The sequence below is a fragment of the Hirundo rustica genome, chromosome 5 (assembly GCF_015227805.2).
Source record: "Hirundo rustica isolate bHirRus1 chromosome 5, bHirRus1.pri.v3, whole genome shotgun sequence".
NCBI lineage: Eukaryota > Metazoa > Chordata > Aves > Passeriformes > Hirundinidae > Hirundo > Hirundo rustica.
The window spans coordinates 71,400,211-71,424,148 of NC_053454.1; the positions used below are offsets into that span (position 1 = coordinate 71,400,211).

At 42.2% G+C, this 23,938-nt stretch overlaps 1 protein-coding gene across 7 annotated transcripts in view; it reads right to left on the reverse strand.

The window, feature by feature from the left end:
* The window catches only part of SLC7A11 (solute carrier family 7 member 11), a 74,612-nt gene that overhangs the window by 11,716 nt on the left and 38,958 nt on the right, over window positions 1-23,938 (reverse strand). For all 7 annotated transcript variants that reach the window (XM_040065354.2, XM_058420755.1, XM_058420760.1 and 4 more), the window contains 3 exons: window positions 2,122-2,245; window positions 879-982; window positions 294-390 (listed from right to left, as the gene is read on the reverse strand). In XM_040065354.2, coding sequence (XP_039921288.1) covers window positions 294-390; window positions 879-982; window positions 2,122-2,245 — 325 coding nt within the window. The remainder of the gene's footprint in view (window positions 1-293; window positions 391-878; window positions 983-2,121; window positions 2,246-23,938) is intronic.

Genomic DNA, 23,938 nt, shown 5'->3' on the forward strand with positions numbered 1-23,938 from the left:
AACTGGAATTTGTTTCTCTGAAAGGGAACTTGCTCATCACTAGCAGGTCCTTAGAAACTCAGAGCAGTAAGATTTGAATTAGATTGCAGAGACAGGCAAGAAAGCAAGGAGGAAATGATAGAATAAGAGCAACTCCCAAATGTCATCCCTCTTTCTCCTGTCCTCCACCCTGTCCAAAGCCCATGTTCATGTTAATAAATGAGCCTCAAACGGTGCCCAAATTCTGCTGGAATCCTCCAGAGCAAGCCTGTAATGTGAATTCTAGTTCAGGAACATTTGTTTGTATGATTTACCAAAACAATGACAGCTGGCAGAGGAGTGTGCTTGCGGACATGAATCATGGAGAGAATTTCTGGAAGGTGACCCTCACGGGATGCAACGAAGAACATCCTGGTGGGAAATAAATGTGGACAGACTTTAAATGTGCTCATTACTGTGAGTACGCAAAGTGGCTCATGAAAGTCACAGAGCAGAGCAGCACTTCTTAGTCTTGTTTGAGGTATTCTAAATGAAAGCACTGGCAGGAGAAACCCACATGCAGGAATCAAAACCGTCTCTGAAGGTGTCCCTTGATTGGTGTTTGAAAAGAGTAAATATTTTCCCTCCAATTTTCCTCCTTTACGTGAAAAAAAAAAAAAAAAAAAAAAAAGGCAGCCATTGATTAAGGGCTAGCCTCAAAGAGATTCATTTCCAAACCATTCAAAGGATTTTAAAAAAAGAACCCTAAACAAAGTGAGAAAAAGCCCTACACCTGGTAAACAGTGTAGTCATTTATCATATCCTCCTAAAGGAATGGACCCTTCTCTCCCTTCCCTTTGCTTCCATACTTTCAGTATGCCTCCCAAGCCCTCACCCCCAGGAATATCAGCAGTGCTCACCTGGAGACCGCAAAAACGCCGCCGTTCATGGATCCAAAGCAGGAGAGAGCAACAAACACTGGTACGGCTAAAGAAAAGTTTCCCATTAGTCGTTCGGCAAAGGTCTGTTAGAAAAGAGAGAGAAACACACAATGACTTTTTCATAAAATGGGAAGATAATTGTCCTCTACTGACAAATCATCACGGTGTGAGTTACACCCCTTCTCTGCATCCCTCACTGAAAACTGCACCATGCATTTGTTGCCTCTTTTGCGAGAGCACAGCTACTACAGCTGAGCTGCCCCACCCTTACCCCTGAGGACATGTGGAGGATGCCAAGCTGGAGCAACGATGAGGAGGTGGAAGCAGGACTCACGTCAATTTAGACCATTATGGCTCCAAAGAAGAAGCCCAAGTCTGATCAAGGTCTGATCTGCACACCTAATATCTTTTTTCTGCAGCCTTCACTGCACTCAGCTGGTATTACCCAGTGGTATAGTCCATCCATTCACGCTTTAGCATTTAGCAGAAGAGCCTTAACTGGATTTTGGGGCACCACAGGCAACATGCATAGTTTTTGTCATGTTTATAAAGTGTTTTCTTTCTAGACCTCCCATTAGCTACAGAATTTGGTCATTTTTCTAAGCTCACACCAATCGGAATAGCCACAGGCTATCACCACTGGAAATGAAATGGAATTATTCATTTCCTCATTGTGACTCAGATACCATAAATATAAAAATCAGTGTCATCACCACAATTCAGCGAGAACAATCAAAGCAGTATTTCCTAGCCAGGCTGCCTTGCAGCTCCTTCCCAAATGAGCTCCAGTATTCACAGCAACCCCCTCCCCAAGTACTCAGGACACACATTGTGCAGAGAAAAAGTTACTGTGTTCTGCTACACAAGATAGTTCAGAGCCCTCTCTTCCATAAATATCCTGCTTCCCAGGAGCTGAGCTTACAATTTAGCACCGAATTTTTCAAACGTGTACTCGGCTATGAAATTTAAGTCCTATTGACTTTGTTATAAGAGATAAGTAAACACAGACCAATGTTACATTATAAATGCTACTGATGGCCTGAGGCGCAATCACACTCATCAGTCAAAAATCAAATTTCACCGTGATGCTAACAAGTGCTGCCAATACTAAAGCCTGACTGGATGTGGCCACCCAATCTTTTCCACCCCTATAAATAAGAATAATACCAACAAACATAACTGCAGCAGGAATACATCTTTGTATTTTTCTTCTGTAACTTACCACTGCTACAGCTTTTGAAAGCAGCAATTCCCCAGCACTGATTGTAGTGAAATAAGCCACGTTTGTTAACACATAGCCAACTGTGACGATAATCATTGAAATGCATATTGCGAGGGGTATGTTTCTGAAATACACAAGGTAGCTCATTATTTTGCAATCTGCTTGCTAACCCCTGAACATGAAACAAATAACATGAGAAGAAGCCACTAATGATGGCGAATGCACATTTGGTGATCCCAAAATATCATCATTAGAAACTACCAGTTGAAAAAGGAATAAACAAAACCCTCTGGACAAAGGAAATAGGTTTATAATGAAGAGGTGAGAAACCATTTGAGGGAGGAGTCCTTTGGGGATGCCAAGGGGCTTGTGGCCCCCATGCTTCCCACTGGTGCCCCACTTCACGTTTAAGTTGCCTGCTCAGACTGACTTGCAAGCTGAACCCAAACACCCAGAGGTGTTTGACATCTTCCCCTGGATACCAAAATATCCAGCATGCAAAATTCCACCCTTTCCTCCTGGGTATCCTTCTTCCTTTACACACCTTATCACATCCCAGTGACCTCTCCCACTATTCAGGGGAACGTGAGAGCAAAATATGACACAGAAATGGAAATGGCACAAATTTGTAAATTTAGCACAGCACAAAGGGTGTTGAAAAGCACAATCCCCCGGCCATCCTTGCTAAAAGACAGAACAACAACAAACAAATACACAATAATGCCAAACTTTTATATAGCATTTCCTTCTAGTCAGAAAAACAGATTTTTGTTTCTAAAAGGAGGAACAGAGGCACAGTGTATTTGTCCAAAGCCACACTGCAAGAAAATGTTTGAGTCAGGAGAAAAACCCAGATGCCTCAAGTGCTACTCTAGTCTCTTTCCACCTTATATTATTGATATCTACATCACACCAAGAAAAAAACTTGGATCTGAAACTAATCCTTTACTTACAAGCCTGAGAGTGGCTGTATGTACACGCCCTCTGAGGACACCTGAGCGCTCCTCTTTCACAGCTGGTTCCCTGCAGCTGTCTATTATATTAAGGCTGCTTTTGGAGGGATGGAGAGGTTGACATATTTAAAGAAAGTCACCCCAGCAGATGGAAGAAAGGAAAGACAGGACTAGGAATTCTGGTATTCCAGAAGAGATCACAAGCACATTTCTAAAGGGCTATTGTAATCACCTCAAGGGAAAAGGCATTTTGGAAACCAGCAGAAAGATCCATTATTTTTCTGATCTTTTTCTCAAAGAAACACAGCCAGGTCAGAATTTAAGGATCTTCTTCACTACCAGTCCCTATTTCTCAAATAGATCCTTCACATCAGTATGGCTGTATGCAGCTGAAAACAAGCTCTAACCTGAGACTGAATAAATAAATGTATTTATAAATAAGTAAAGCAGGACAGTATCATTGTTGCACATCTTGCCCACCTCAGAAACCACGGTGTCAAATGCGCCCATTAACCCAGACACACAGGTGGGTAAGAGGATCAGGCCAGCAATGTAACACCAAATCTGGGCAGGCATCATGATACTGTATTAAGTAGCCATGGCTACACCATGCACACATCTCAGGTGAAGAAAATGGAAAAAGGGAAGCCAGTCAACTTGTAGGATGTGTTTCTTGACAGAGAAGATGACGGCAAGGAGTAAAGCAAAGAGCCCAGAATACAGGTGCTGTACTGCTGGAAAACCCATAGTTATAGATACAAGAAATACTGCAGCCCTGTGTGTTGATGATGTATGCCAAAATGGGGTTTGTAGGTCAGTTGCCAGATACATTGCAATCAGCTGGGTTAAGCTTCTTACCTGACCTGGGTGTAAACTGAATTCAATCCTCTTAGCATCTGATTCAAAGTAGAGATACATGGATTTAAAGCCTCCCAGAGCAGGTATTTTACCTATATTCCCTGCATTGCAGATGAATGCTTCAACCACCAAGCTCTTGGAAAAATCAGCCCTGGCTCCAACCTTAAAAAGAGGGGTTTCAGCCAAATATAGCAAATTTGGGCTTTTTCCACCAATACCATTTAAAGGACTGAAAGCATATCGCTAAACTTTACAGATTGTCTTACTAAACACCTTACATTCACATCTAATTTAAATCCCAGTTTTAATTTCTGATAAAACAAAATGGCAATTCGAAACTGGGGCGGGGAGGGTTGGAGGGTGAAGAATCGTGCTTCCAAAGGTGACCATTATCTGAGCGCTGCAAGTCCTGCTTTGTTATGGTGAAGAGCGCTGACGCCCTGGGATAGTAACACCGACAAAAAACACGCTCAGAAGAATAAAACCCCTAAACAAGCCAGAACTAGTCAGGAAGCACTATTCATTAAAAAGCCTGGAAATCATAACTCAGCGCCTGGAGCAGCACAAGGGATGCTGTGACTTCTAAGCTCCCAAGTCCCTGTTCTTGAAGGAAACAAGAGAGCTCAGGCTGCAGCGCCTTTTGTCTCCTGGCAGGAGTGAGCTTCCCGAGGGCTGTTGTGTGCCCGCACAACCCTTCCAAGTGCTGCTTATTACCCACGGCTTCCAGTGACAGATTTAGACAGAAATAAAAGGCCAGCTTCAAGATTTCAGGGATAAGCAACGCAGCCTGGTTCGTTTCTCGCTGACCCCCCCGCTCAGATTTGCACTTGGTCCTCAAATCACCTGAAAACACGGGCAGACAGGTAGGAACCACATGCAAAACCACTGAGGGAGAGCTTTAATTGTGTCTTTTCTATCCATTCAATTTAAGAGACAGTTCCCAATTTGCAAGAGGATCCCATTATCAGACTCTCTGCTGTGAACTACAGCCTCCATGCTGGAATAAAAGCTGTAATGCCATTAGCAATAAAGACTTCCCCCTTTCCCTAGAGGATCACTGTACCAATTTTCTTGGAATATTTTAGATATTCTCCAGACTTCCAAATCTTGTCTCTAAATAAGAAAAATCGTACCTAGGTCCTATTCTCCATTAAACTGCCTCTAATGATGCAGTTTCCATCTTTTCACTTCTGCATTCTAAGCATCACACACAGAGTGTCCACAATACTGGTAAGCCATGTTTCTGATGTAAAACAAATTCACAGCTGCCTCACAGCTAGCTGAGACTTTTGGACTAGAGAGACAAAATTCAAGAAAACGTATTTTCCACTTCTATGCTTTTTTTGAAGATTTTGATTCATCAAAGCTAAAACTTCTGATGGGAAACCTGACCAGATCAGTAGGAGATTTCTTTGGGAAAAAAAAAAAATCTTAGAAGCAAAATACAAATCTCATCCTACTGATAAAGACCTCAGAACAGTCAATGGCTTAAAAACCACTGTGAGTGCTCAGATACAGGAGGACTGCAATATCTCATTTACTTAAAGCAAGCCCAAGACTTCAACTTGCACTGAAGTGGCTATTGGTTACTATAGGGCAGTGCTCTTATTTTTGCACTTCATTTCAGAGTGAGATTTCAGAAGATTTCAAAAGGAAGAACAACTCTTTTCAAGCCTGAGTGGACCTCGAGGTGCTGATCACAGAATCACAGGATGGTTTGGGACGTAACAGATCTTAAAGATCACCTTAATTACGGTCCCCCTGCTGTGGGCAAGGACACATTTCATTAAACCACGTTGCTCAGGGCCCCATCCAACCTAGCCTTGATTATTAGCTCCAAACTTATACAATTATTTGGGAATGTCTTGAGTGTTAGTGTCAAGATGATATTCAAGCCGGCTGCTCCCTGGTTAGAAGGGGGAGCTGCTGCCAGGAAAATCTTTTTGCAATACTCATGTCTTCTCCCAAAACTTTGAAGAAAATCAGTATCAAAAGGAATCTGAGGGCATCTGAATCAGGAAAATATTGACCCTATAATTAAAAAGCCTTTTAAAAATTGGGTGAGAGACAATTAGGACAGCTTCTATGTAGCTGAATGTTGACTAAAATTGAATTGAAGCTCCATACCTTTTAAGGCTTCCCCATCCCTAGCTGCTATTCAAAGCTAAATCTTCCCCTTCTGCCCTATACACAGAGCAACTGTAATGAAGAATCACACTTGAACAAAGAGCGCATTTACCTTGTGATTCCCAGGAAAAGAGTCACCAAGGAGCCTACCATCACAGAGAAGTTCAGTGCTGGGAATACAGCCAGCCCATCCTGTGCTATACAGGGCTGAAAGGGTTGCCAAGCAATGCTGTATATTGCTTGGAAGCACATCTCTTTCCTCTAGAGTAGAGCCTGTAAAAGGCACCGGAGCTAGGGCATATGGTTGAGTCGATCAGGATATCCACTGGATTTTGCATTTAACCTTCAGTCTTGCGGAATCGTAGATCTTCTGACAATTAGCTCTAGCACATCTCCACTCCTACAAATGTTTTGGCAAGAAAAAGCTGAAAGCAGAGCAAGCGAGAGAAGGGGGAAAAGGAAAAAAAAAAAGATAAAAGGAAAAAGAGAAAGCGAGCCTGAGAAAGAACCCAAGGATGAGGAAAACCATGCCAATAAATCAGCTGAGGAACATTCCTAGAAATGTACAGCACATATCCCAGCTTAATTGCAACTTTTGCAACAGCAAACAGTGAGCACTAAGAGATGTGTCCACCGGGGGCTGTTCTTTCTACGAAATGAAAACCTCACAGTCAAAGATGCCCCTCCAAGCCAGCTGAGTGCACAACAGTGAAGCACCTTGGTGTCACCTTCTGTCACTTAGAGGTCATACCAAAACCTTCTCCTCGCATCCATGTCAAAGCCAAGATTTACAAATGCTCATCATAGGTCAACTGCCCCGGACAAAGCTGTACTGGCAGGACCCAGCCAGGAAACATAAATAAAAAAAGGTCAAAACATATCTTTAATTACTGATAAAGTTACATGAAATTACATCTTTACTGTAGTAAGAAAATTGTGGAAGATAATTTTACCTGTAAATTCAGAATGAAAATAGTAAAGAAGGAGAGAAACCCTAATTCCCTCACATAATCTACCGGCAAGTATTTGCTTCGTTTTCATGAGCATGATGCTGAATATTCTATATCTCCTTAGTTGAAAATTTACCACCAGAGGAGTTTCAAAAGTTCCCTTGTACAATAATTTATTCACTATTTGCAATCTGCTAAGCAATTTTCCAAATGAACTCTCCCCAGATTTTGGAACTCTTAAGAAAAATCTAATCATCCACTGCACCGCCCGTAGCACCAAAGCTTGGCAGAAAAAGAGCAAATTTATCACAAGAGCAAATTTATCCAAATAACCTGACACTGAAAAAAAAAAAAAAGCAACCAAATTCAGAAAGTGGCAAGAGAAATTTAATATTCCCAGGACTTCAGCGCAAGACCAGAAGGCATAGAGGCTTGCCTTAGTAAGGGCTGTGTCCCAGAGCCCAAACTACATCTCGCACCATTCCCAGGCAGTCATTCCTGGGCAGTGAGCTGCGGCAATCCCAAATCCCAAATCCTGCACAGCAAGCAGTACATTTTGAAGTAAACTCACTTATCCCTGAGTTTTTCGTTTATGGGTTTTTTTATGTTTTTCATGTAAGAAGCAGCCTCTAAGACAACACATTACAATGAAGGGATCAAATAGTCCTCATCGTGTCAACAGGTGAAAAAACTACAGCCTCATCCATCTGCTAGGAGAAAAGGCACACGTAAAACTTCAAAGGAGGTCACCTCCCAGGACTGAATCAAAGCCAGGAATAGAGAGACAAAAGCAATGGGAATCGTCACAGCACCCCTCAAATCCACATATTTCTACACACTAACCAGTGTCTCAGCAACTGCTGGCTTCAGTGACAAGCTATTATTATTTTGTTTATTGAAGTGAAGATTCCCATCAGCAAATCATCTCTTCCCTTCACTGCCTCCCAATATGTTCCATCCTTAGGTTCCAGATCAGAGGAACTTGCAGTCTGTGGGCTTGCAGCTTAGACAATATTCAATTACATAACCACCCTTCATCATCCTGTGATCTTTTTTTTTGATTTTGAAAGGAGGAATGAACGAAAGAAAAGCCCAGTCATTAAGCTGCACTCTCATTTACACCACCACATGCTCCATGGATGCTACTGCTGAAGTGAGTTTTAAAGGGCTCCCCTTCTTCATTTCCATGCTTTGGTTCCACATCTCTTACTTCAAAAACACAGCAACATGACACTGGGAACAAAGAGTGAAGAATCAGGCTACAGTCTGCATTTAAAAGCCTTCTTGCCTTCTACCACCTAGCAAGAGAAGGAAAGAGCCTCTGCTGTGCTAATTACTTATTTACTTCTCATTGTTTGACTTCACTGGTTCAGATTATAATTGCTTACAGTTCGTAAGTAGGGTCTTCCCTGACTGACTGACCTTAAAGGGTCACACTGTGTTACCGGTGTACTGCAAAAGGCAGGAAACTTCCTTAACTTCTCAGATGTTTTCAGCACTTTTTGCAACAGGTTTTCCTCAAAGCCCAATGAGCATAAATGCTGCCTTGCCTTAAGGCTTAGGTATCAATTGCCCTTTTCCATAAAACATCTCCTTTCAGGCAAACCTTCCCAGCTCAAGTCTCAGGAAGCAAATCTGTCCACAGCCCTTGAGAAACTGAGAATAGTTGTTATGCTGACAAGGGGATTTGCTTTATTTTAATGGAGATTTAAAGCTGGCTCTGATGTCTTTGTGTACAAATTCAGGTTGCCAAGCCAGATCTGACCAGAGTTCTCATTTACGTCATGGCCCAAGCCTCACCCTGTCAAGTCAATACCTTTTATGAAACATCTTTCTTGGAAGAGCAGAATGAATTGATCTGAAACTTGGACTACCAGCCAGAGACACTCCTCATGGTCAAGCAGGATCCTGAATCATTTTCGATGGAGTGGACAGCACTACCAGCATTCCCAAAGAAAACTGTGCCAACACAGCAGCTATCAAAGATGATCGCTAAATACACAAAGGACTTTTGAGATAACAGCACTAAATATTAGTCTCTCTGTCTCTGCTTAGCCACTTTTTGTATAGTAGGCACGTGAGCACAGTTAGGAGCCAGAAATTGAGCACAAGAGGTAGCACACAGAGCTGCTACGGGGGCTAGTTTTTTAAATCTCTTTAAAAGAAGAAATGGAACACGAACTTGAAACTTAAAATATTGATCACCCCCTGCGATTTCTCAGTCAACTCCATTTCCATAAGTACATCAAGTACCAGCGTTCAACACCTTCATGTTACCTCAGCTGCAAACCTATTGTACAAAGTTTACAACTGTATCCAAAAGGCATGTGAATAACCAAATGCGACTTTTATTTTGCACCGTAACATGACCCCAAATTACATCTCTCCTGAGAACCTGAAAGTCCCAAAGAGCTTTCATTTCCTTCCTATTGCTGTAGTCACACCTGCAGGGAACTAGGTATACCCCAGGAACACAAGTGTGCTTTTTGTTAAGAGTCTGGGAGGCTTGACCAGAGAACAGCCAAGTACCAGGGAGATGCAGGATCTCTAGCAAAGGATCTGCATTTTGCACTTCAGAACCTGAAACAGTAGTGAAGATGCCCAGAAGAAAATGGTTATTTATCTAGTGTACTGCAACCAAAGGGAGGTTTAGGTTTCACCTGAAATTAAAAGGTTGTCTGCCACTCTCACAAGAGCTTGCCTTTGTAAAAAGCAGCATAGTCTAAATCCAGAGGATTCAAATACAAATATATCGTCGCTCCTGAGTTTGATGAATGATATCTCTGTTCCTATCTTAAATCAGCTTTTAACACCACCCTCCTTTTATTTCATTTGTGGGAAATCTTCCTCAAGGAAGTTTGTCACCTTTTCCACCAGAGAGGCAAAAGCTCAGGTTTTACCTTTATTGTCCAGCTCTCTCCCAGCCAGGAGTTGAAAGGAGCACCTCTGCCTCTCTCAAAAACCTCCAGCATTTTATTTTCTTCTGGGGTCTGTTTGCTGGAAGTGCTCACAGTGCTGCCAGTAGTGTAGATTACTGTGAGAGGCACCAGTAAAGCACATCAAAAGTGCTTTCTTGGAGGCAAGGAAGCCACAACAAGAAACCCGACCGAAAAACAAAACATCAGCCTGCACCCAGCTCCTGTATGGAAATGAAGGGGAAAGGGGCTGAGGCACAATCCAAAGCACTTCCTCCAAGCTGCTTTATTTAGCACATGACAGTAGGTCTACCTTCCTCTCAACTGCTCCATACAAACACATGGCTCATTGCCAGAGGTTGCTGACTGATACAGATGTAAAAGGGAGGAAGTGAAGCAATTGCGCACTAAAAGTAGTTTAATTTATTACAGCCGGCTCTCCCGGGAGTTTGAAATTATTAATTCCCCGAGCACCCGATTTATGAACAGCATCTACTTTCTCCAGACAGGATCACTTTTCTTGGGATAGATGGGCCACTGGCAGTAGTGGCAGTGGGGGAGTGAGGGACATTTGGAATTATAAACAAGGGAACCTGATCTGGGAAATGTGCCCATCAGGCCACGTAGCTGAGAAACCTAAGCCATCATCTTACTGCAGAACAATATAACAGCCAGGGAAAGAGAGCACGGTGTTTGTGAAAGGAACCCCACTAAAAAACACGCTGCCTGTCACAGCACCCTCCCCACACTCCTGCAAGCGCTCACCGGGAGCGGGGCTGGGGTGGAAGCAGAGTCTTGCCTTGATCTGTGCGTATTTCTCTTGCCCACACCGACCATATAAGCTTCTCATTTGGGCCAGGGCAAATGGCAGAGCAACACTTGGAGTAACGCAAGGGAGCTGGCTGGCAAGGCTGCTGTCATTCCCAAAATGAGCTGCTCACAGCCTGGCAACAAGTAGCCTGAATACAAAACCCCTCGCTCAGTTCCAGTGGAAGGTACAGGAAGGAATGCTACCCCCTCGACCCCTTCAGAAGCTGAACTTTTTGGGAAGCATCACTGGCAGCGTATTAATGACTCCTTGCAGTAAATAATAAAGGAAGGTAAATGCTTAGGCGCACAGAGCACGGAGGGAAGGGCATATATCTCTGTGTATATGTGCACAAAAGGAGCCAGATTTTTCATACTTGCTAAATTCCTTGACATTTAATTTTGAGCAGGAGAGTTTCCACAATGCCAAGGATCATAAAGGAGCAATTTGCTGCTGTATGTTACCATTGATATTTCAGCATGAATGAAAATTGCATCGTTTGGTGATGAAAAGAGCAGCTATTTGTAATAAGGAGCACCATGGAAACTGAAATATCACTTACCGAGACAGGCTCTTCTTCTGAAGGAATTCAAAACGAGAAAAATGGTAACTGCAGGTGCCTTAAAGCATTAGCATTTTTAAAGACACAAAAAGGTGTAAATGAATTCAAAAGGAGATGTCTTTAACAATGCTGCACTGCCATGAAGGCGGCTGTCTGGCAGATAAATTGTTTTCTCTGCAGAAAGCAGGGAAATTATGATCTTGCTAAGGGCGGCCCCGCAGACTGCCTACAGATGCAGGGCAGCCCATATAGCAAACTGTATTAATAAAAACTAATAAAACAAAAATTAAGAGAAATAACTCTGCAGGAGTTCTGACATAGAATAGATATCCGGAAAACTCCAAATGTGAGTTTAAATATGCTTTTGCAGCACACAGTAACTGGCAGCACTTGAATGGAGTTCAAATGGGAATATCAACCTTTTCTATTTTATTACCTTCTGTGCTTTGAGTAAGGAAATGGCTGAAATCCTCTCTCACTAAGCCTTCATAATGCTGAAACTACAATCACAGGCATAGGACAAAAGCTTATCCTTCTCTTTTCTGATGAAGTGATATCATGAAACAAAGTATGCACAGTTTTCAAAATTACCAGTAAGGCTGAGGTTTCCTTTTCCTGTGTTCAAACTGAGAAACCTTAAACATAACCTTAGAGTAATCCTGAAACTCTGCTGCAAAATCAAGTTCCCTGCAGTTGGGAGTGACATGAAATAGCCAGACTTATTAGCCTATTTCAATTATCTTGTCAGTACAATCAATGAGACTCAGGATTTTAAGGCTGACTCATCTTTGCAATTGCACACTGTTCAGCCTACCCTCTGTCAAAAATGCCCTACTCTTCCATGCTAAAATCTTAAAATGAAACTGGTGATAAGGGTTTATACAAAATTTACCACACCATCTCTTATCCTGACCCATCAACTTAAAAGGACTATGTACTGGTGCCATCAAAAAGCCCTATGTCCTGGCACTCCACGGCACCCTGTCCAGCACCAGCCTCCCTGACATCTGCACTTGAAAGTAAACCTAGATAACCACAGAATCTTAGAAAGGTTTGCGTTGAAAGGGACCATTAAATGACATCTAGTCCTACTTCCCTGGGAAAAGCAGGGACACCTTCCACTAGATCAGATTGCTCAGAACCCCACCCAACCTGGCCTTGAATGTTTCCAGGGATGGGACTTCTACCACTGCATTCTCCACTGCTTTACAATCCTCATTGTAAACCCCTTCCTCCGTGTATCTAATCTAAACCTGTTCTCCTTCGGTTTAAAATCATTACACCCCTTTTCCTATAGATTGCAACAGATCCTGCTAAAAATTCCATCTTCATTTTTCTTGCAGGCCCCCATTTAAAAACACCAGCTCTGGGGAACAGGATAAATTTATGTGTTAGTTTACCAACAGTGCTTCCAAGACATTCTTTCAGTAACCAAAATAAGCACAAAACAAATGGCAGGATTTGGGCCTCTGTGGGCACAATTATGCTCTTAAAAGCAGAGAAAATATGCAATCCACTTCGCTCCAGGGTCATTCTAGTACAGTGTCGTGACTCTGTCAACACTTAACACCGAGCTGAGGTGGCCTACAGCTTGGATTTATTCATGTCTGGGACAGCCTGCAACTAAGAAAAAGCCTCTCTTCATGGCTTTCACAATCACCAAGCAAGAATCCTAAAGCATTTCTCCTTATTTTCACATCCATTGAAATATTTTTTCCTCAGACTCAAAAGTAGCTTATTCTCTAATAGGAGTTTTGCCCTAGGAAAAGGAATTTCACGGTCTTCTATGCTCCTTGTGGATAAATCTTTACTTATATCTGGTTTTGCTCAGCAACTGTTTTTTCCTGTAATAAACAGATATGATAAACTAGAAGTGCCTGTCATTCCTTTACAGTGTTGGATTAATTTAAATTTTCTTTCCTTTAAAGTATCTTCACATAGAAGTTAAACCTCTTGTCATAGCAGAGTGCTCCTATTCATTATCCATTCTCTATGCAGGAGGTCTCTAAATTGCTGTTAGATCTTTTCAAATGACGATATCCAAACTATTCTTGTAAAGGATCATCCATTCCATCATACTTCAAAAAAACTAAATACTGTTATTATATAGTCACAATAAACAAAATATAATGACAAGGCGAAGATGCAAATAACAGCGCTTGTTCAACAGCAAGTGCTCCAAGTGAATGAGGATTGACATCATAAACCACAGCACCACCACAACTGGTGAAATGCAGATCATAAATCCAGGGGTGCTGTGAAGTGAATAATTTTATATAAATCCTCTTAGTTTATGTTTCATGGATATAGGCTGTACTGTAACTTAAATTACTAAAACCCCTAATGGTCACTTAGTTAACAACAGTCATTTCATAAAAAAGTATCACTTTTGCTGTGTGTTTAAAATTCCAAGATATTCGCAGCTAAATATCAACATGCAAGCTACACTGCAAGTGACCAGAACCTGCTCCCAGAACATCTGCACACCCAAAAGCTGAGCACTCCCATAAAACAGCCACCATGCAGTGAAGGGGTGTGCAAGGGAATAAGGGTCTTAGCATTCACCAGATAAGATCACTGCTCCTCTGATGGAAATTCTGCTGTTAAAACACAAGAAAGGATGTACTCCTCTACAGAAAGGTGTGCAAAGCCAAATTGTCTCGTTTTTATATGACTATTCCATACCTTAAATGCGAGCCAGCACTCTCACCACCCATTAAAGATGAACGATCAGATAAGAGAACCCCATTTAATGTCTCATACAAAAAGACTGCGTCAGAGGAAGTTATTGTGCTGGCTGAACCAAGTGGAACAAATTCCTTTTCTTGTGCGCAGCAATGCCATTGCTGCTGGAATTTTGACTACTCGTGGTGGCAGGGCACGTGTTAATGACTCTCTGTGCACTATAAAACTCCAATCTGGTGTGCATGGCTGCAACAAAGGGCACGGGCGACCCTTGCAATTTTTGTTGCCCATTGCTTTGTTTCTATTTTATTCTCCCATTTTGTACCTCATCCCAGTAAAAAAATGCTGTCTTGCTTTCTGTGACAGTCATCTCACCACCTCTGCCAGATGGTGCCAGCCAGCATCAGCCCAACAGTGCCCCAATAAAAGATTTGCTGTTAATGGCAGGCAAGAAGCTGCTATGCACTGGTGTAACTCCCTGCATACCTAACACTGCCTTAGCACTCTGCTCTTCCTCATTTTTGAGGCTCAGTGTTAAAGAGAAAAAGAAATAAAAAGTGGCAGAAGACGGTAATCCCCTTCTGGCTCCAGGAGAGGATGCACCACATAGAGATCACAACAGTGCACAATGAATTACAGCAGTAAAGTAACTATATAATTACATAACTTACCATAGGTAGTGGGGGTGGCTTGCTTTCGCAAATACCAGGATAAAGGGCTGGGTTCTTTTCTTTTTCTATACCCAGGGTTTAAACCAAGACTGACAGTACCCATGAGAAAAGGCTCATCTACAGTCTCATGAGGAATGTCATGGCTTTGACTGGGGTTTACAGCGAGATTTCAGTGCTGTTTGAAACACAGATTTAAATCTCCAAAACCAAAACATTAGGGCGAGTGCTCTGAGTCACCTCCTTTCCTCCCAGTCACCATTAGTCAGCTAATGCCATTGGTAAATACAGAAATGAGAGCTCAAACATCAGACAAAACCAGGTTCCAGTTTTAAAGCGGGAAGAAGAAAACCTGGGGGAGGTTTTCCTACAATGCAGAGCAGCACCCACACTACAAGCTCTATAAAACACGCTCACTTTCACAAATGCCTGCTTTCACAAACACCCCTAGGACCCAAGACAAGAGATGTGAGGTGCAGTGACTGGTCTGAACCACCTCAGTTGGACTTGTCACCCTCATGAATTTATTCATTTTCCTATCTACCCCGATACACTGTGGCCCATCCGTTTTCCAGTAATTTCAGTCAGGCCTTCTGCTCATGAACCACCAAAAGAGAATGAAAATGTCTAATGGAACCTACACTGTGGCCAAGAGAAGAGCTGCTCAGCCCCATCTCTCCAGTAAAATACACCCTGTTCTGCAGCTCTGGACCTTCAACAGAACATCAGTCTTGCAAGGGATTTTTATTCCCTCCATGAATACTTTGCTGAGCAGCTCAGGCTCCCCATAAAGAGGATACTGTCACCCTTCTGCACAGGTACTGCTATGTCCCTCAGTGACACAGAAATAGATATTAGAACAGTTTTGCATGCGTTTCAGCAGGTGAAAATGAAGGAAAATCCAGGGCAATGGAAACCTTGAAGCTTTGTGTTATGTTACATTACCCTGTTGGTAAATTACAATAAAGATTACAATTTTTCCAGCTACCCAGAGAGACTGCGGATAAACATTTGTTTTACTTCCTTAGGAGAGCTGATTCACAGTAACCATGATTCACATAAACAAACAGAAATTATTTAAAAAACAAAAAAGTAAAACCAGCAACAGGAAAGAAAACAAACCTTACATTCAGCAGGTTATCACACTGGCAAACAAAATGAGCCACGAGGGCCAGGAAGGAGCAGTCTGCTGTGCAGTGGCACAGCGCCATGCACCACACACTGAAGAGCCACTGCGGGGACAGACAGGGCCAGCACGTGGGCTTGGCACGTCCTCACACCTTGGAGACACCAAAGCTCCGTGACAGGGGGGCTGCAGGATGCTCTGCAGCAGCCAGCCACAGCCTCGGCACCTGGGACACACCTTCCGCACTCCGGAGCGGGAGGGAGGGCAGGAAGCTCCAGCAGAGCTCCCTGGACTTTGCTTCCTCAAAAGAGGTGCCACAGGCTTGGCAGAAGAAAACCTGTTTGAGGGCTTTGTATCCTGAGTGTCCACTTCCACGCAGATGTTTGCCCTTTCCGTGTAGACTGCGAGAAAAACCTCACCCCTGCCTGACCACGTCAGCTTCCGTAAATTAATGAAAGCAGTCACTTGTAAAAATCAAAAGATGGAAATCATACAATAGTTTTGCTTGGAAGGGACCTTAAAGACCACTTAGGTCCAACCCTCTGCCATGAACAGGGACACGTTCCCCTTGACCAGGTTGCTCAATCCCCTCAGAGATTAATCCAGACCCCCTTCCTCCACTGGCCCTGGATAAAATGTGAAATAAGGACATTCATCACAGCAGCCGAGGCATCTGCATGTCCACTCATCCCATGAGTTTGCAGGAACCTCTCCCACCCATCTCTCTTGCAATAGGATCCTGGCCCCAATGATGCATTTTTATAACTACCAAACAGTTCTAACAAATAATCTTCAAAAAGTTTCAGTTGTCTCCAGAATTGTGAAGGAATTCACCAAGTCAATTTCATTTCAAGTTGGCTCTTTAATCTAAAGCCACAGAGCCTACATAAACAGACACAAACATATCAAAGCAATGGCTTCTGAAGTATTTCTTTAATGTGGGTGCTGCCTGAGAGGGGACAATCCTGCAGGCAGCACGCTCTCCCACCCTGCTTTACCATCCTCCCTCCCGGCAGCACACACACAGAACAGAATCACCACTAACCACCCCCGTGTCCTGGTACATGGCACTGTGGTGTTACACCCTCTGCCCTTGCAATTTATCTCTTTCCTTCCACCCCCCGCCTACGTTTGCCGAACAGATTTGATTTTTCGGGTAGCTGACTACCTTCCTGATTTCTGACTGCTGTCTTTACTACATCTTTGAGACATAAAAGGAGTCAGAATCAGATTCTGTATCAGACAATTAGGGGGAGAAGAGCAGAGGTAGCACCATTAGTTTCAGCACACATACCCACAGATATAACCCAGCACAGCAACACTGTACCTAACTGTGCATGTACAGCATTCATTTCTATTCTGCCATTCTCTCACTCACTCTTCTCCAGCACCCATGCCAGGTCTGTGCTATAAATTAACCCTGTATGAAAAAATAATTCTGACTATTAAAAAAAAATCAAACAAATACACAGAAAAAGATAACTACTGTGTTTCTTTAGTGTGCCCTCAAAAGTTGAGGTATGAAAACAGCACTGCCTAGTCCTGGATATTTCCATGGCCTTCAGCTCGACTTTCATGTGAGTAGGAGTGTTTTATACAGAGAATATAAACGTTAGAACAGGCAATTATACAAGTGACCTTGCCTTGCCTCATTCGATAGTGAATTATTAGTCTTCTCAACTGCAGTTTTATAAGACATCCTTATTGTCTTAATTAACGATCAAGGTACATCTTTGAAATCTTTACGACACTACAGATTACATCAGTCTCTTTTCTAATTTACACATATTGACTGGCATATCAGTTTAAACCCTGCCACTCTTCACTGCAGTCAATTTCTAAACAGAACATCACCTTTTTTTTTTTTTTTTTTTTTTAAACATGAAATAGAAAGATAATGAAGTGGAAGTAGGAGACAGAAAGATCTGAAGACAGCTGAACCAATTCAAATGCTAAGATGGGGGTTAGAGAGCAGCTGCCGAAGACAAAGATACAGCACCCGAGGGTCATCTCTCACACGGTGTAGAATTTCACAACAGGAGTCAGCAGTGATACAAGCACAAAAAAAAGGGAAAAAAAAAAAAAAAAAAGAAAAAAAAAAAAAGGAAAAAAAAAAAAGAAAGCTAGCAATTGGCAACTGCACACGGGGAAAGGCAAAATAAATAAAAATATCTGACAAAATGTGTTGAATGCGTGTCATGTACACATCCCTGAACACCACAGACTGTAACAGCATCCATTAGGTCAGTCCCTAGCTAAATGAATGCATAAGGCAAACATGCAGCCTCTGGAAAGCAGCAGGCACACACACAGCGGCTGCCTCTGCCCGTGTCAGAGGAAAGGAAGAGGAACGGTGCCCAATGAAATCTGCAGCTCCTTTGTCATCCCTGCTGCTGAAGCCTTTGCTCCCTGTGATCACCCAGATGACAGGTGAATTCATGCAGTGATCCATCTTCCCAGACCCTCTGCTGCCTGCATCTATTGCCCGGGTGAATTCAGAGCCCCGCTCAGGCACAAAGTGCATCTGTCAGAGACAAGGCAGGGGATTTGCAGTGGTTTTCTCCATGCATCTGGATCCCTCCAGACTCAGGCTGCACAGCACACTGTGCTTTCCAGCTGTGCTCTCTATTCCCTCTCCCTTGCGACACAGCACTGCTGTTAAGTAGGACCCAGTGCACCTGCGGGGCCAGAGGACACTCGGGTGTGGCGGGAGGAATCTGTGTTCCACGGCCAAGAATAAAGAAAATAAGAACAGCAGGAGGGAATCTGCATCCTCAGTTAATTGTATCATATATGGTAGCCTCTATGCTTAAAACTCTCAAAAATTACAAGGCCAAAGAAATATCTTCACTACAAGACTATAGGGTAATCCACATTATCAAATCCAAAAATCCACTTCAATGTAATGGAAGTTAATGGGGAAAAAAAAGAAACCAATTATTTGGATATTAGTTTGGGTTATCATTTCCAATTCCATTCTGATCTTTTCCCCATTTTAACTCAAGCTGCTAAGACAGTTAAAACCACAGTTTCACTTCTTCCTCTGGTTGGAAATATTTTGTGGATTCAGTGACCCCCAACAAATCCTATCACAGACAGACTCCAGTTAGGGCTCATAAGCAAGTTGCAACCCTTGATTCATTTGCATGTATCTATCACATGTGACTCAATCACATGGGGTTTTAGCAGAACCAGCAGATTGTCGAGGTCAGGCATTTATGGCACATCTCCTGTGGAGTGGGATGGAGAGCTGTCTTAGGTTACAGTGTAAGATGTAACCAAAAGTATGAATTCTATCACCATCTGGTAAGACCAGGTGGGGCGGTGTTCTTTTTCTCTTCCATGAAACACCCTCCCTCCAGAGGGATATCTTCTGTTAACTGGCCATCAAAGTCTGACTGCATGACTGATAAAATTGCACCATCCCACTGTGAGATGCTCTGCCCAGGGGGAGGAACCAAGTGTTCCTACCTGGATACAGTCTGAGGTTTGGAACACCACAGTCAGCTCTATCCGCTGAATTCCCAGAGGATGAGAGCTACATAACCACCACAGGACCTTCAGAGGAAGACCAGGCACTTCTACAGGATCACAGCTTCAACAGAACCACATCTCTCACTCCAAGAGGACTGCAGCCACCATTTAATCAGACTGCTACCACCACCCTGACCGGGTTATATCCTGACTCTGTCAGTTTGAGTCAGTGGTTTTTTGAATTTATTTTCATTTTCCTATTAAATTATAGTCCTGACATGGAGTCTCTCACTTATTTGCTTTCAAACAAGTACAAGAGTGAAGAGAGGAGAGGCTGGAGCCAGAACTCAGGAATGCTCAAGGTCAGCTTGGATAGGGCCCTGAGAAGCCTGGTCTAAAATCTCCCAAACTAGGAGTGAAAAAAGAATATAAATAAAGGCAAAGCAACTCAGAATATTCGGGTCCTATTCATAAGAGAATTTCCAACTTCCAGCAAGAGTGGCATCCTTCAACCAGAAGGGAAAAAAATTAGTTCCCATACTGAGATTTCACAAATCTGAATCCATTAAAAACATGCATCCAAGACTGAAAAACTTAGTTTTAAAAATGAATTACTAGTAATTTCTAAAAGAAACAATAATTAATGAGCTGAAGATATGAGTAATGCAAATAGTAAGGAGCTAATAAGGTTAGTGAGAAAGCAAAAGTAAAGGAAAGAGCATTTTATTAAGAACAATCTCATGCTGGTGAGTCAACTCCCCTGAGAGCTAGTAATTGTCTGTTTGTCCCTCTCAATCACACACAAATACTACTGAATTACATTCTTAATTTAATGTTTTTCATACATTTTATAAATACCAAAACACATGCTTGGTTTCATGAAGGTACATAGTAAATTAATGTGTTTTCTTTTTTTGGCAGATTCCCATTAAATGATTTTATAGATCTGAAAACACAATTTTATCACTTACAGAGGGCACAAATGAACTGCAGAAATTGTTGTTGAATTCACCAGGTTTGGATACCTCATCTGAGATGCCTCCCAGATAACTGAAAGAATTTAAGCAGACTAATGCTGTTAGATATAGTCAAATTTAGAAAGTATAAAACTTCCATCAAAGAGGCATAAAAACAGCTGTGGGGAGGCTAATTAGAACACCCTCACTCTATGATGAAGGGTAAGTATATTCAAGAGCAATAAAATACCAAGACAAAAATAATATAGAGAGGAAAAATGCAAATACCCACTTAACTGACCTGGTTTTCCCTTTAAGGTAATCTGATGAATTCACATGAACAGATGGGCTTTACAAAATACTGGAAAGATTAGCATTTGTCTCTTCTGATTATCTTCAGGTAAAATATCACAATGTAAACCTACAACTTCTGCACTGAATATTTGGCGCTGTAGCCTGACGTGAAGAAAATGAATTGGAGTCAAATGTACCTTTTAGGAATAATTAGAATATAATGACACAAGAAAGATTTCAAACTCCAGGCAGATAAACCTTTCTAGTTGTACTAATATTAATATTCCTCTTCAGAGTAAATCATGTCATCAATTTATAAAATAACAACAACAAAAAAGTGAGAAGCAGAGAGGCAGAAATATCAAAGGCTTGCGTCCTCTCAATTAACAATGAAAATATTTTTCATTCTTTTGACTACTGGGAATCTGATCCCTAATCAGTGGCTAGATTGACCATGAGCAACAGTGCAATTCAAGTTCCTGAGTGACTTTGGTAGGGGGCTGCATTTTAACATGAAACACCAAAAATCAGAGGGCTACAAACAGCAAGGGAGCTGGAGGAGTTGTGGCATCTCAGCCACCATTCCCCTCCCATCCATCTGCATCTCTATAATGCTCAAATAGAGTGAAGAAAACACCCCTGATACTTTATTTCTCTCACTCAGTCCTCATAGGTGCAAAGTTGACTCTATCATTAGAATGAATGGGTGGCACATGTCAGCTAGACGTGACATTCACATTATTTACAAACAGTATACAAATAGATTGCATCAAACATTTTGATATCCTGGGTTTACAAAATGCCTGATGACATCAAGCTCTGGTGAACTGCTATACAGCTACTGTTTCTTGGTGCTTTGGAAAAGAAGGAACAAATGAAGTGAGAAAAACACTGGAAAAATCTAATAGACAAACTCTCTAATCTCAGACCCCAAGGTCATAGCAAAGCAATTCATTTCTTGGTTTTTCAACAGCATAAGACATGATTTATCAATCTGAGACCACACTTATAAACACTATACATCTCAATAATATGTTCTTCGCACTGTGTAACTTTTTAAACAATGATAGATTGCTTGGGCTGCACCAAAGTTATTTTACAAACAGAAATGAAATATTTGCAAATAAAGTATTTCAATAAGGGAGGGGGGAAGAAATGGGTAAAAGAAAAGAAAAAAAAGAAATAAAGAGTGAAAATAAGAAAGGATTATGCCAAATAGCAGCTGTACTTAACTGCAACTGCAAAGTAATCTATGCTGTAAAATGCTTTCAGAATCCATACCCTTTGAAGCTCTATCATTTTTATCCACTAAATAAAAAATACTTCCTAAGTCCAACAACGCCCACAAAAACCTACACTGCCGAAGATACATAATTATTTAGTAAAACCAGGGCTAAAAATTAACATCTCTCACAAGCTGCCCACTTGATGACAGACTGTCTTGAAGTTATTAAGGAATCTGAGTCCAAGCTGCCCTCCCCTTAAAGCGAAATAGTATTTTCTCTCTCTTCCAACTCAAGCCTAATCTTCACAACTTGAAGCAATCAGGCCAATCATCTACTCAGAGCGAGGATGGAGCACAATTTTGTTAAAGTGGGTTTCTCTTCGGCCAGCATCTGACACAACCTGGCTCTGACTTTGACAAGGCTCTGAAGATGTTGCTGTGAGGTGGAAACACTCCTGGTGTTATCTTCTCATCTGGAGGTTGCCAAAATTCTTGGTGAACTACAGCACTGATCCCAGACTCTGCTCAGCCTGGGAAGGGAAAAGGGAAGTGCCCTTCAGGCAGGAGCTGCTTTTAGGGTCTTGACTGAAAAAACTCAGACTCTTTCTTGAGAGTACATAGTGGGTGCTCAAGAGCACAGATGAAATCAAAGACTGTGTACAAGAAATCAGTCTGAAAGTTCAACATGCATGATTTCTAGTCCTCTGAATTTCCTGCTCCAGACAACATGTCTCCTGTCAACTTTCAGGTGACAAACTCTCTAAGACACCTGACTGTTCTTTCATTCACCTATTATTTAACAATGCAGTACAATAAGACCTCAGTTTGAGACTGATCCTTATCAGTGTAAGAAAATCAAAAAAATCAAAGTTGCAAAAGTTTGTTTGGGTGAAGTTCTGTTTCAAGGATTATTCAGGCATTTTATTTGAAACAAGAATTGCTGTTGACCCAGCCTGTACATGCAAGGCATAATTTTCAAAAAAAGGAAAAGAAATGTGTTGTCGCACTTTAATGTTGTTCCACATATTCTTGCTAAAAAATTATTTCAGGCTATTTTTTAAAATTGCACATTAACGCTACAATCACAGCTCCTTCTAAAATAAACATTAACTTCGTGTTTCTTCAGGTTCTACTAATAGCTGCATGAGAGAAGCACCTGAACAAAGAGGAATAAAGAAAGGAGTTGAGGCTTAAAAATGAGACATCAAAAGGGGGTTTAGCAAGAGACAGAAACAGCTACTTTTACATCTTATGATAATTGGGGTTATAACAATGTCCTTAACACAAAAGAAGGAACAGTGGCATTTCCAAAGTGAGAACTCAACACTACTTTTAAAACTCCATTCGTTCACTTTGAGATCTTTGTTTTTAGGTTTTTTTTAAATCTTGCTGTTCTCCCTTCCATAATGTAAGGGGTGCTTGCTTCCTGCTTTGCTCATTCCCTCTGTCTCAGCTCTCCCCCTCTAGGGTTTCATATTGCCTTGGCACCCCAGTGCCTAAGACCCAGAGTATTTATCCTACTTCTAGACCTAAGTGTGGGATTTATTGCACTTGGGCAGGCAGCTGCACCTCCACAGGTTCCCACAGCCTCCCAACCCCTCCCTGCCTGTCCAAACAGCTGCTAGGAGCACAACAGGGACTGGGAAAGGGCACGAGCATCCTGCTTTCCCTGCCTCTCTCCTGCCCGTGACTCTCTCTCCAGTGACACATGCCATATTCCAAAAGGTTTTCCTGGGGCCATAAACCACAGGAAGAAGTGCAATCCCTATCTGGGAAACTTAATGTCTAATAGCAGATGCTTCTGCCTTCCCAACGACACATCGCAGGGATATATTCCAGAATGTTTTGGGCTGGAAGGGACCATAAAGGTGATCTTGTTGCCACAGGCAGGGACACCTTCCACTAGCCCAGGCTGCTCAAAGCCGCACCCCCACTCTCTGTGGGAGCATCTCTGCCATCCCTCTGCTGTAAACCTGGCACATCCCTTTGGTACATTCACTGAGGGTCTGCAGCCGGCTGGCTCACATGGGGATGGAGCTGACCATCCACCTCAGTCACTCCCAAAGCTGTTGCACACCTGGAAATGCACAACTGTGACTGATTCTCAGGCAAATATTTACTTTGGCAGGTGCGGGGCGGAAGACATCACTGTGGTAATTTGCATCCATCCTAACCATTGACAAACATTACAAATCGCACACCTGGGGCTGTTACAA